Source organism: Mastomys coucha, unplaced genomic scaffold, assembly GCF_008632895.1.
Source record: "Mastomys coucha isolate ucsf_1 unplaced genomic scaffold, UCSF_Mcou_1 pScaffold6, whole genome shotgun sequence".
In the NCBI taxonomy this organism is placed as follows: Eukaryota; Metazoa; Chordata; class Mammalia; order Rodentia; family Muridae; genus Mastomys; species Mastomys coucha.
The window spans coordinates 84,896,692-84,910,885 of NW_022196912.1; the positions used below are offsets into that span (position 1 = coordinate 84,896,692).

The window sequence follows — 14,194 nt, forward strand, 5'->3', positions numbered from 1 at the left end:
TCCAACTCACGATCTTCTGGGCTCCTCCAAGGGCTTGAGACACCTCTCCAGCTCTGCCCTTTGTAGCACACATCTTGTCTTCTGGGCTCCAGATGCCTGTACTCCACTGCCGCTGCTGTCCTTGGTGGTCATTGCATGGTACTGGCATTCCCAAAACACTGTTGTAACTAGGCTTTACCAATAGCCTCTCATAGACTGTCTTCATGGTGCCAAGCCTCAACTATTTTGCATGACACCTTCAGTCCTCGGCCATCAATTGCCAACTGAGACTGCACCTTCACTTTTGGCCTTCCATGGCCTCTCACTTTGCCGAGCCTCAGCTGCTCTTCATGACCCCTTCGGGCTGTCAAAACCAGTACTACCTGGGTGACTCTTACACATTACCAAGTCCTGCTGCAGCACAAGGTACAACCTTGGCTATCTCTGGAACACAGCCTCTTTGTGCTCTCAGAAAACACTTCCCAGAAGATGGCACCTCAATGATGCTGGTCTCTTCTTAATCACCGCTAATTTCTTAACTCCAGCTAACCAGCATCAATAGTCCCAGTAATGCAAAATTTTCACTTTAGTAGTTCTGGTATCTTGTTAATCACAGAGGATACTTCAGCTCCAGCTAACCAGAACCACAGAATCTTCACAATCAAAACAACATGGCCCTGATAAACGCCTTTAATCTTCCCTCTGAAATTTCACAAGCCAGGTTTCCATCTTCTGCACTGTTCTCAACATGATCTTCCAAGCTCCTACAGAACATCCCACAGAGTTCTTAACAATTAGTAGCTCTTCTAGCTCAAAGTTTCAAAGTCCTTCCACAATCTTTCCCAAAACATGGTCAGGTTGTCACAGGAATACCCCACTTCTGGTACCTATTTGTCTTAGTCAGGGTTTCTATTCCTGCACAAACATCATGACCAAGAAGCAAGTTGGGGAGGAAAGGGTTTATTTGGCCTACTTCCATATTGCTGTTTATCACCAAGGAAATCAGGACTGAAACTCAAGCAGGTCTGGAAGCAGGAGCTGATGCAGAGGCCATGGAGTGATGTTCCTTACTGGCTTGCTTCTCCTGGCTTGCTCAGCCTGCTCTCTTATAGAACCCAAGACTTCCAGCCCAGGGATGGCACCACCCACAAGAGACTCTACCCTCTTGATCACTAATTGAGAAAATGCCCCACAGCTGGATGTCATGGAGGCACTTCCCCAACTGAAACTCCCTTCTCTGTGATAACTCCAGCCTGTGTCAAGTTGACACACAAAACCAGCCAGTACATATGTATATATAATATTTGCTGTCTTTTAACATCCTTCATTCCTGATGTTTTTTTGGTTTGGGTGGGTGGGTTTTTTTCTTGCATGTGTATGTTGCATTCATGCATAAGTGCATGTGCATATAGGTATTATGCATGTGGCAATTAACAGCAGGTGTCTTTCTCCATCACTCTGACCTTATACACTGAGGCAGCTAACCTGACGCTCACCAATTCTGCTAGTCTAGCTGGCCAGCCTGTTCCAAGAATTGCCTGTGCCCACTGGGATTACAGGGAGGTGCCAGGCCCTCCCAGGATCTCCAAGAGCTCTAGTAATCTCAGATCCAGTGTTTGTGCTTGCACAGCAAGTACCCTACCCACTGAACTGTCTTGCCAGGCCCCTAATATTGGTGATTTGTGTATCGCCATTTGCTGGCCAGTCGGTCTTGTTTATCAGAACTAAATCTTGAGAGGAAAGTTTGTAAGTGTCACTAAATTTTTTTTGCCTATTTTTCTACTTTCATTTTAATAGTTCTGGCTCTGATCTTTAGTTATTGTTTTTTTTTCTGCTTAATTTGATTTAGTTTGCTCATCAATAAATACATATTTATTTATATTTAGGTTGGAGGTTAACTTAAAAAAGATGTATTTCTAGTGCGTGTGGGAATGCTACCTGTGTACAGGAGCCTGCAAAGTCTAGAAAACATCATTAGATTCCCTGGAGCTGGAGTTACAAATACCTGTGAGCAGCTGGCTGGTGTGGGTCTGGGAAATTGAACTCAGGTCCTCTGAAAGAGCAGCAAGTGAGCCATCTCTCAAGACCCAAGCTAGATTAGCTTTGCAGTCACTCTCTGTCTCTCTATCTCTTTGTGTCTCTCGGTCTCTGTCTCCTCCATCTCTGTCTCTCCCTCCCCCTTCCCCTTTCTCTGTGCCAGAGGTATAAATATACCTATAATTACTGCTTTAACAAGATACCAATTTTAAAATATTTTTATCTCCACTCAGTTCAAAACACTTTATTCTTTTGTTTATTCCCCTTTTAATCTATGAGGGGTCTTTTGGGGGACATCCAGTTTGGGGACTTGAGACATTGATCAGTGATTAAGTGCTTACTGCTCTTGCAGAGGATCCAGGTTCAGTTCCCAGTACCCATATGATGATTCACAATTACATGTAACATGTAACTACAGTCCCAGATCTGTTGTCCTTTTACCATCTTGCACACACCTGTTGCATGACGACTCAAGCACACACATATACACATAAAACAAATAGATTTTTGAAATGAATTATCTATTTTCTAAATATTTGGTAACATTTTAAGCTATCTTTGTATTACTAATTTCTGTCTTAACTGTGGTCATAGAATGTACATCATATGATTTGAATCCTTTCACGTGTGTTGAGAATTGTAGAGCATTAAGCAAGAGATCCCTCCTGATCAGCGTTCATATATACCTAGAAAGAATGTTTTCTGATGCTGTTGGTAGGATGTTCTATAAATGTCAGTTCAAGTTTATTAATCATGTCTAAGTCATAGTGCTCTAGACATACAGATTAATTATCCTCCAAAGATTTCCATGCCTGAATCCCCCAGGACATGTGAATATATTATATTACAAGGCAGACTTTGTAGACCTGATTAAGAATATTAAATTTGGATCTTATCACTGAAAACAAATATAGTCAGTTGCTTTGAGACTACAGGCTCCCTTCACTCATTTGACCATGTTATCCAGATAGTGTACTGTGAGCAGCTATCCTTTGTCCACCACTACAGTGTTCTATGAGGCTCAAGCAGATAGTTTGGCATCAAGAACTACATAAGTGCTCTTGACTGAGACACTTAGGTGTACTTCATTCCTCATGTGTACTTCCCATTTTATATCATAGCATAGAAAGGTTGAGATTATATAGAATCAACAATTTCTTTTGCTTCATCAAGAAAATTCTTGAGTAAAAGTTGACTTTCCACCACTAACATTCTAATAGAATATGATGGAGAAAAATGAAATAACTATAATTTGGTGCTATCAGTTTTATTTATACTAAAACATCACCATGTTTATCCATTACTGACTTTACAAATCAATTAAAATGTCAACATAGAGAAAAAGAAACCAATGCCTTCTGCTGAGATGACTAAGCCACATGGACCTGCTGAAATGGGTCTTGGGCATCCCCTGGTTTCCATGGTTATTGTTCTTGAACTCTTAGCATATAACTAACATTTACAGGGTCATGCATTATTTTATATTTTAACTTTACACAGTTTATAGGATCAAGTATTATTATTCCAATTTTATAAATGCAGCAAAGTCAGAGGGATCAAATATTAAATATCATTCCAAACTTACCTATAACTGTCAGCACATTAGCTTAGCTGAAGCGTTCTTTTGCTAGTTTATTTGCCTCTCCTGTGTATTGAAAACTCATTGAAACAAAGACTTTATATTTTAGCTTCTAGTGCAGTATATTGTATATAAGATGGGAAACTGATATAATATGATGACATTTTATCTCTTGATTCTTAATTTTCATACCATATGTGTGTGTGTGTGTGTGTGTGTGTGTGTGTGTGTGTGTGTGTGGTATGTGTCACAATATTCTCTGGAAACTCCAGTGTAAAAAGACTGATAGTGCTTGGCTCATATTAGATGACAAAGCATTCCAATATTAATTTTTTCTGAGACAAAATCATGTTTTGTAGCTCAAGCTGGCATCAGTAGTCCTCTTGTCTGAGCTTCCTAAATTCGGGGTTATAGGCATGTGCCTATCCAATTCCAGAAAGGGGAATTGTTGGCAAAGATCAGTGATGGGACCCTTAGGAAACTGGCCAGAGTTCTAATGGACAGAGGAAAAATGGGCACAATTGAGTAGATATTAAGACTGTAGAAAGCAAGTCTCACAAAACTCAAGAAAGAGACAGGGATTTTTTTTTTTTATAATGAGCTGAAATAAACTTTTATTTAAAAAAGTGCAAATTTACAAAATAGGTATAGTTTCATTAAATTAATTTACAATAAAATAAGCACTTATATGATACCAAGATATGAGAGTTAGATGGAAATACATCAAAATGGCAGAGACAGGACTTTTTTTACAAGAGAAAATCATATAGCATTAGGCCATATAGGGAAAGACTAATCTAAAGGAACCATAAACCCTAAAGTTTTAAGTGCGATGCAAATGCTCTCAAAGGGAAAGTAGAGCCTAGGTGCTAAAAACTTGGACAAGACCAAAATAGACAAGAGTGTTGGCCCAGACCTGGGAGAATAACATCAAGATTAACAAAATGAGCTCAGCCTGGCAAAAATGCCAAAGGATGCCCCAAGGGCTTCTTAAAAATCTATGATGTAAGATATCAGCAACTTGAAGAAGAAAAATCGATCCATTGTAAATGATGAGACATGTTCTCATGTCCTCTACTCTGGAGCGTTGGCTCCATGGTTAAGAGCACTTATTGTTCCTGCAAAGGACCCATGTTTGATTCCCAGCACCCACACAGTGACTTATAACCATCTATAACTCCAGTCCAAGGGGATCCATGGTCATATCTGACCTTTTTCGGCACCAGACACACACACGAAGCCAATACACTCATACATAGAATTAAAAAAAAGCAACTTTAAAAAACTGCTCTCTCCTTATAGAAAAAAAATATTTAAAACAGGAAGAGATAATATTGCTTCCTGAAAATATGACATTTTTCTAGGTGAATCCAGGGAAGGCTGATGGGGCAGGCACACTGTTGTATGGCAGCAGCTCAGTGGTGGAGTGTACACTGAGCAAAGAGATGTGAGGACATGAAGTAGGTGTAAGAATTCGAGCTGTAGGTTAGGAGGAGGCCCCATGTGAGTGACCTCTCCTGAGGAAGTGACACATCTGCAGAGAACCATCTAGTGTTTATGTCCTGGCTATGTGACTTCTTTGACAGGGAGATCACCGAGTTTTTCTTCCACTCACCATTTTTCAGATACTCACTATTCTTTGCCGCGGGCCTGCCAGTCTGGGCCTCCCTCAACCCGCGAGAGAAACAGGGTCCTAGTTAGGTGGACAAGGCGAAGGCGAAGAAATAATGGCAGACACAAAACAAGGAAGTGCAGGATCTGAATGTATTTCTTAAAAATGACATGAGGCTTTTACAGTCATTGCAAAAGAGAGATGAAAAATCTGGCAGCTCAGTAGTCGAGGTACATCTGAAGTCACCTGAAACACACTGGGTCTAAAACTGCAGCCATCTCCTCTGGACTGGTGCAGCACCCTCAGGCTCTGAGCACACTCAGGCCACATGGGCCGGGCCGGAGTCCTAGGGGGCTGCGGGTGCGCCAGCCAGGAGGGTAGAGGCTTGAATCTGGAATCTCGAATGCTGACTGCTACACACTGTCTCACACACACACACACACACACACACACACACACACACACACACACACACACTCTGCTCAAGGTCCCGCTCATCTTAGGTAAAAAGCCCACTATGCTATGCTAATCTTCTGGACTAGTAGAGACATGTCTTGTTCTTGCTAATTTTTGACCTGACTTTGCCCTGGAATAAGCCATTCTGTAAGCTTCCATGTCCTACCCACAATGCCGAAGGCAATTAGTCTGGATGGGTAACATTCTTTATGAAATTCTAAGCCAGGGTTTGGCTAAGATTTTGGAACATTGGTAAAGGTCAGAGAGTAATGTCCAATTTTGTCTAGCTATTAATAGATCATATCTTGGTGGGCACCTAGCACGCGAGTTCACAAGGACATATCTGGGCTACCTCTGAGTTAGGGAATGCCACGGGAATGATGCAGGAGCAGGAGACTGGCTTCCATGAAGCTTTTGCCTCAAAAACTGCTGTCGTGCAAAGTCTGTGTGGCAATGGCAATTCTTGGGAGCAATACAGTCAGTCAGAAAGTCTTCTTTCCAATACCACATGACCATCTGCTCAGTTCTTTCTATGGTGTGAGGCCAGTCTTACTTCAAGGTCAAAGTACACTCAATGGAGTATGATTTGAAAAATAGAATCCAGGGCCTAGCATACTAGATGTTAATATAGAAACAAAATGGTTGCATTTGATGAGGTTTTGGCCGTAAGCTGCTGCTCTGCCCTCTCCAAGGTCCTTCCCCCCAACTCTCTCCCCACCCCCTGCCCTGCCATGCTTTTGTGTTGGCCTTAGCTCTCACTTCTGGACGCAAGCCTCCTTAGAGCATCTTTCATACAATTGATCTAGTGTTGTGAACTCCTTAGAGTTGCTTGTCTTGAAAGGAATTTATACTGCTTTTCTATTTCTGCAGGATGGTCTTGAGTGAAGCCCCCTTGTAGCTGTTCTGTTTCAGAGCTTGGAATGTGCCTCTCCACTTCATCCTGCCCCACTTCATTTTTTTCCCCATATGTAAAATGGGGATAAATAGTTCCTGTCTCAAAAAAGCAGTGAGTGTGAAGTTGGTATAAAAGTTTTGACAATGAATGAAACTGGGCTTCTGAGATAGGCCTAGGTCAACCAATATCTCCCCTGTGCATTTCAGGGTTTGGTATATTAACAGTGTGCTCTTGCTTTACTTCTGGGGGTCTTTTATCATCTGTATCATCATTTATGAGCAGCTCAGTTAAAAGTCTGAACTACTCAGATGAAGATGGCCAAGTGGCTCCACTTTGGAAGCAACCTGGATGCCAAGCAAGGCCTTCTAAAGGTAAGTCAAGGTTCTGTGTGAATTAACCACTGCTACATAGCACCACAAGCTGGCTGGTCTGAATTACATCACTTCCTTAACAAGAAGGGAATGAACCTCTGTTCTAATTCACATCTAATCACCTGGGGGAATCATCTTTTTAAAGATTTACCTAATTTATGTGTATGAGTGTATACCTGCATGACTTTATATGCTCTACATGCATGCATGCAAGTGCTTTTGGGGGGCCACAAGAGGGCACTGGACCCCCTGCAGCAGTTTTGAGCTGTCAGATATAGGTGCTGGGGACTGAATCCTCATCTTCTGCAAGAGTAGTAAACATTCTTAGCCACTGAACCATTTCAAGTCCCCTGGCACAGTCTTCTTAGAATGATCTGACTTAGCTTGTAGCATGCGACCTGGATTCTGCATTTGTAGACTTGTTTCCTGCAGCATTTTCATGCTTTCACTTAAAAGTCTAAACACACTAAAACTGTTCATCAAAACTCCAAGACAGAGCCAGCAGTGGTGGCCCATACCTTTAATCCCAGCACTTGGGAGGCAGAGGCAGGTGGATTTCTGAGTTTGAGGCTAGCTTGGTCTACAGAATGAGTTCCAGGATAGCCAGGGCTACACAGAGAAACCCTGTCTCAAAAAACCAAAAAAGAAAAAAGTAAAAAAAAAAACCAACTCCAAGACAGAAAACCAGAGGCATGTTTGCAAAATTATATTTATTTACATTTTAAGCTCACATTAAACTCTTTCTGGGATAGAATGACTGAAATGAAATTACAAAACCAATATAAACATATTCACATTAATCTTGAGCAGAAAATAATTCTGGGGTGGGTTCTAGATTAACTCAAGTCAATCTTGGTTTACTTTGGGATTTTAATTGTTTTTTTTTGTTGTTGTTGTTTGTTTGTTTTGTTTTTAACCAATATTCCTTTAAGTCACATTATGGTAATGTTCTCACAATGAGAATAAACTTACCTTGCATCACCCAAACAAAACAAAGCAAAAAACAAAATGAAAAAGCTCAACTTTAATTTGTTCTTAATTTGTGCAGCTGCCTGAAACTGAGTCTTCCCAGTGCTAAGATGCTCAGATGCAGGCAGCCAGGGTCTCCTGACTGACTGACTGACTTTCCAGTGAGTGCTCCCATCTCCTGACTGACTGACTTTCCAGTGAGTGCTCCCATCTCCTGACTGACTGACTGACTTTCCAGTGAGTGCTCTGGTTCTTAGGCTTTGACCTGGGTTTTTGGCTTTGCTTAATGACTCACTGGAATGCTATATACAATTGCAGGCAATCCACTCAGAACAGGATCCGATCAACACTGTACTCAGACCTCAGTGACTGGGAAGAATACCCTTAAAAGATGCTGACAACAGCATTGTTCTCTTTTTCTTTACTCAGCAAAGTGAAAGGGGAAATCACAAATTTACTTTCCACATGTTAAGCCTTAGTTATTTCATTTAAAAAAAAAAGTTTCTCAAAATAATACCTGCCCTGAATATTGATTTTATTACTGAAACACTAGACCTATAAGATGTTTTCCTATATCTTAAAGTTCATGATTTCATGATCTGTTTATATAAAACATGCTGATGGTCAAATATACAAATAGCACATTGCAATTTCAAGGAGGGGTTCACATTTAAAATGGCTTAGCTGGAATTAGAGTTTTCAAAAAACAAATGAAAATACTGTGCTTCATCCTAAACCACATGGACTTCTCTCCCCTCACAAACTTACTTTAAGAGTAAAGGCCTTTAGATAAAATAAATCCTTTCTCCCCTTAGGGGAAACAACAGAGTAAGGCCTTTAAAAACTACAAGACAGCAAACAAGGCAATGGGGGTCTTCCTAGCCATGTTTTAGAGTCTAAAACCAGTGCTTAAAAAAAAAAAAAGAAAAGAAAAGTAGCTATGGCTGTAAAACACATAACTTGCGATTTTGGAGAGAACCACTGGAAAGAAGGTCTGAGAGTCAAATCAACACAGTTATAGGATTTTACAGTTGATGCTTTTAAAGCTTTAAGCTATAGTCTACATGGGCAGTTAAACTCCAGTGCTAAAAGGTTTCTAAAATATAAACTGCTGCATGAGTGTATAAGTTTAAGATATGTATAGACATTTCTCATATTGATTCCCCCCCCCATTTAGTAAGTGGATTTAAAGCAAGAAATTAACATTTTACTAAAGTAGCATTTTGATTTTGGGTGAAATAATTCTAAATGAACTCTAAAACTTTAAAAAAATCATATTTACAGTCATTGTACAACACTTTATGTACATATAAATACAAATTTATAAGAAACACTAACCTACACTTTTCATAATATAAAATAAAATTAAAAAGCACAACAAACATGGCCCCATACCGGCCAGCTGTTGGAGAAATGTGCTTACTGTTCAGTTCCAGTGGCATTAACCTTTAGAACCTGAAGCATCTCACAGGAGTACTTCATAGAGACTTAGTTTACCTCTGACCTTAGCCTAGGCCTATCCACAATTTTCTGCTAAAGCTAATACAAGTAGCTGAGTAGAAAGATTTAGAGGAGACATAATACCAGAGGTCAAAATAATATTTAGATATAAGATCATAGGGAAGGATTAATTCTTTCCCCAGTGGGAAGTCAGACCTTTCTGATAGGCATAGTAGTGCAAATCCAGTGTGAGCTACTGGAGCACAGATAGTGTGCCATGTCACACTTGGTAGAGGGAACTCTCTCTACGCTGGTGGGACTGGATAGTTGGGCCCTAAAGAATCCCAAAGAGTCATGGTGGAAATGGCTCAAGATTTCCTCACATCGTGTGACTTCTCAGCCTATATCTGACTTGTCTTGTGTCCTTTCCCAAACACAATGGTTTACTTTTCTCTTGTACCTCTTATAAAGTGAAACTCTCTAATTTCTCTCCGTTACCCCTGATAGCATGCCCATGTTCTCCACAGTATGAAGTTTATAAGTTCAGATGTGAGGTATCGAAAGGTCAGAAGCTTGGAATCTTGACCTGTATTAAGCAAACAGTAAAAACTCTTTGTAAGTAGGAGAGGTTTTTAACTCTACAGTCAAGGCCTTTTCAGATAATTAAGTGCACTAAAATATAGAAGTAAAAAGTCTATGGCTGTTAATATATAAGACAAAAAAGGTTGTGTGGTTTACACATCTCTGGCCAAGCTGTCTCTGAAGAGAACTGCAGTCAGCCAATTAATTCAAAGAGACTAAGGTATTGTGGATAGGATGATTTCAGTACACAGTTCTTAGGCTGGGCAGCAAGTAGTTCAGGAAGACAGTTTAAAAATCGTTCCCTGAGCTTTTGATGCAAACTCAAAGGTATGTCCATGGACTCCAAGGCTTGGGAGAGACGAAACTACATCCACCATACTCCACGTGACCGTCTTCCAAGAGTGGCTTTTTACTCCAAAGTGGCTGGTCTGTCCGTGGTCTCCCTATAGTTCAGTAAGGTTAAGAGTACAGTTTTAACAATTTTTTAGAAGACAAAGTCCCAAACACAAGCTTTAGGAAGAGGAGAAAGGGCCGTTTAAAGAAAGTAAAGCTTTATCCGTAGTTAAGAGCGCAGCTGAGTAAGTTCTGAATCTGTTATACAGCAAGAGTAGCAAGAACTGGCAGGTTTACAGAACTTGGAGTTCTCTGACTTGGTGGCTAGCTGCTAGCCAAGCTTTCTCTGAACAGAAGTGCAGTCATCTGATTAATTCAGAGACTAAAGTATTGCAAGCAGAATCATTTCAGTACTTAAATGTTTTAAAAAAAAAGATTATAATAATAACCACTCTGGTTAGACATCAAACTTAAAAGGAACCTGGATGGCATACATAGATAATAGCAGTTTAAAAACATTAAAAACTAGGATTTTAAGGTTCTTAAGTTAATTTCATTCTTGGTAGCTACCCAGAGCATACTTTAAAAGTTCAGTGCTTAGAAGTAATTTAAATGGTGAAATTTAAATAGTGATTTGTGGAATTCCAGTAAGCACCCATTTGGAGCCTCCAATTCCATTGCTGGCAGACTTTGGGTAGGCTTGATTTTAAGCCATTGAAAGTTTTTTTAGTTAGAGGGTTCGGAGAACCTATTAACATGTTCCCATGGTGTCAGTAAAGTGCACAATCAGAAGTGCATCCTTTGGTATGCATCCTTTGGGCTGGCTATGACCTCAGAGGAGGCATAGCAGTCAGAGGTGCTGGTGCCAGGTTCCTGACGATGGTACTAAGGCTGGCGATCTTCTCCTCTAGGAGAAAATTTTTCTTCTCTGCTGTCTTCTGTCGCTGTTCAGTCATCTCCAGAGCTTTCAACAACTGGGCATTTTCAACATACAAATCCTTTACCACGGCATCTGTTTTTGTATTCTTGCAGAGCTAGGACAGAACCAGAAACATCTTGACTCCATTTGTGTTAACCATTCCCAGTTTAAAACATAGGGGACATTAATTCATAATGGGAAATTAGTTCTGCTAGCACTTTGTAACAGTAACTTTTACCAGTGTACATGCAAACAGAATTTTGTTTCCATTTGTATTCCTAAATACCAAGTTTGATGCTAAAGCCATTCTACAAAACAAAGAGTGGATTATTTTTTAAGGGCTCCAACATGAATTTTTCCCACCTAAATATGTGCTATTCCTTTATCCATTTTTTAAAAATACCAAAAATGCTTCTCCGAACATAGCATTTTGAGATGTCACCTACATTAACACCTACTCTTAACAGATGTGCTTCACCATTTAAAACTATAACCTGCAATATTTATAAATACAACAAGATATTTCAACATGTAGCTCAGGAATAGTTTTTGCTTCCCTTAACCCCATTTTCCTCTCTTCTCTACCAACCCCTCCCCCAAAGGTATACTCTCTCATTCTTGTTCCTGTCCCTGTATTTAATCTTCTTTCCCACATATTATACTCATCATTGTATAGCAGACTCAAGCAGGTAACAGAATAATGAGTGGCTACAGAATGGCTGATTTATTAACATTTCCAGGGTCATAATAATTTAGGCAACGGTAGGTACAGTACACCTCAGAACTTACTTGTGACTGAAATGTCATAACTTACCATCCCTTTCTTCCCCCAATTCTCTTTCAATTAAGACATTTCAATGACCCTGCATTGCCTAGAGGACAAGATTCAAAAAACTACTAGGCATAGAAATAAATGCTTTCTCCTTGCTGATTCTCCTCTCCTTTCTAGTCTCTTCTCTCAGGACAGCATGAACTAGCAGGGCTAGCATTTATAGATGCCCACACGCTGTGTGTTTTCCCCATTCTGTGAAGTTACTGCAGCCTAGCCTGCCTCCTTACCTCTGTCTACCCAGCTCTCTAGATTTGCTTTAAGAGGCCTTCAGGAAGCTCTCTTTAGGCTTCTAGATCTTGTGATCCCATACTGAAAATAGTTATCTCTTGTTTATTTTTAAAGCTTCCATCTGGAGAAATTCTTGGGTTCTTCTAGGCATGCTAGAATTTACATTCCACATGCCCAGGAGCCTCACTTTGTTGACAGCTGAGTCTCTAGTGCCCAGAACAGGATGGGACACATAGCAACTTGTGCTGACCATAGGAACACACAAAGGACTGCCTGGACAAATGCTCACAAGCAGGTTTTTCCTACTCTCTCCTCTGTTTGAGATACAGAGCAAAGGAAAGTTTCTGCATACATCTGTTCTTGCATGCATGTGTACTCAGACCTCTCTCCTGGGATTGATGTTCTTAGGTTTTACGTATTTACAAAACCAGGGTTGGCAAATTCTGTTCTGTACCCAACCAGTTTGTCTCAGTCTCAGTTTTCTGGGAAGCTGTCACATTTGACTAGGAGGAGCTTCTTGTCCATTTTTTTTTTTTTTTTTGCATACACAGGTAGTTTTTAAACAAAGCAGTCATGTCTGAAATTAGCAGGTGAAAAGATCAAGTTGTTTAACAGTCTAGAATTAGGAGTTCAGACCCCACTCAAAGCATATCCTTTTGGAGCCTGGTGATAGCAATAAGATACTTAAAATATGTATTTGTTTGCTTGACTACTTAATGTGTATGGGGGCACGTGTATATACATGTGTGGAAGTCAGAGGACCACTTACAGGAACTGATTCTCTCATTCTACCACATGGGTTCCAGATATTGAACTCAGGTTGTTGGGCTTGGGGGCAATACCTTTATCTACCAAGCCATTTCATCAGCCCAAAGTACTGATTGAGGTTGCCACAAACTACTGGGAACAGGAAAGCCAGTGTTACATTTATTACCTAATTTAAAAAAACAAATACATCATTTTCTGTTTACTTAGAGATGTTTATTTCATATCTTGGATAAAAAAATACCTGTATTTGGTTTGAGCCATTGAACTTCATTAGGAACACTTTGAATAAGAGCCACTGTTAACAAATATACACCTATAAAATTGTGGACAATTTTATATGACCTCAATGGTGTTTTGAAAAAAAATTGTGGAATGCAGAATTCTTACTTTGAGGCTTATATGAAAGTGATTCTTAAGTTTTGTAGACATCTCCAGCAGAATTAACTTTTATTAACAACACATATTAACAGCAATACAAAGATGCAAAATCTGGAGTTAAGACTGCTGGAACATTGGGGCTAGAGAGATAGCTCAGCTAATAAAGTGCATGCCTTGTACGTATGGGACCCGTGTTTGAGTCCCATGTGGTAGAATGAGAAAACCGATTCCCATATAAAAACTGGGTACAGTAAGTGGTGCACAGAGAGAATCCCTGTGCTGAGGAAGAGATGGGCCTAGCCTGATCAGAGAGACCCAGGTCCTCTAAAACAACAGTGGATTAGCTCCCAAGGACCAACAGTATGCAGGCGCGTGCGCGCGCGCGCGCACACACACACACACACACACACACACACACACACACACACACACACGCATCTTGCATACCCATACAAACTGGAATGTCAGGACAGATAGAAGTGACAGAGGCTTACTTGTTCTTTGAGCTGATTCACTTTTTCTTGAAGAAGCCTTTTCACCAGCTTTAGTTTTTGTTCAACTTCTATCATTCGTTCTTCCATGAGATTTACAAGGTGTTCCTGGCTTCCCTAAGGAGAAGAGGGACAAAGAAGTATATTATCATTTGAAAATCATGCCAACTAGAGGTATTGGTAGTGACTCTCCCCATAAGATACACAGAGAAAGGAGAGCCGATGCTTTCCTTCATAACCAGAGGATGGGTTTCTAATGCAATGGGAGTCGTGAGCACTGCACACATTGACAATACCTTAAAAAGGAGCGCTATCATAGAGGAAT

At 40.3% G+C, this 14,194-nt stretch overlaps 1 protein-coding gene across 6 annotated transcripts in view; it reads right to left on the reverse strand.

The window, feature by feature from the left end:
• Nucleotides 1–7,621: 7,621 nt before the first annotated feature.
• Nin (ninein) overlaps nucleotides 7,622–14,194 on the reverse strand; it is a 102,551-nt gene continuing 95,978 nt past the window's right edge. For all 6 annotated transcript variants that reach the window (XM_031357257.1, XM_031357259.1, XM_031357258.1 and 3 more), the window contains 2 exons: nucleotides 13,873–13,986; nucleotides 7,622–11,287 (listed from right to left, as the gene is read on the reverse strand). In XM_031357257.1, the coding sequence (XP_031213117.1) occupies nucleotides 11,078–11,287; nucleotides 13,873–13,986 (324 nt within the window). In that variant the 3' untranslated portion in view covers nucleotides 7,622–11,077. The remainder of the gene's footprint in view (nucleotides 11,288–13,872; nucleotides 13,987–14,194) is intronic.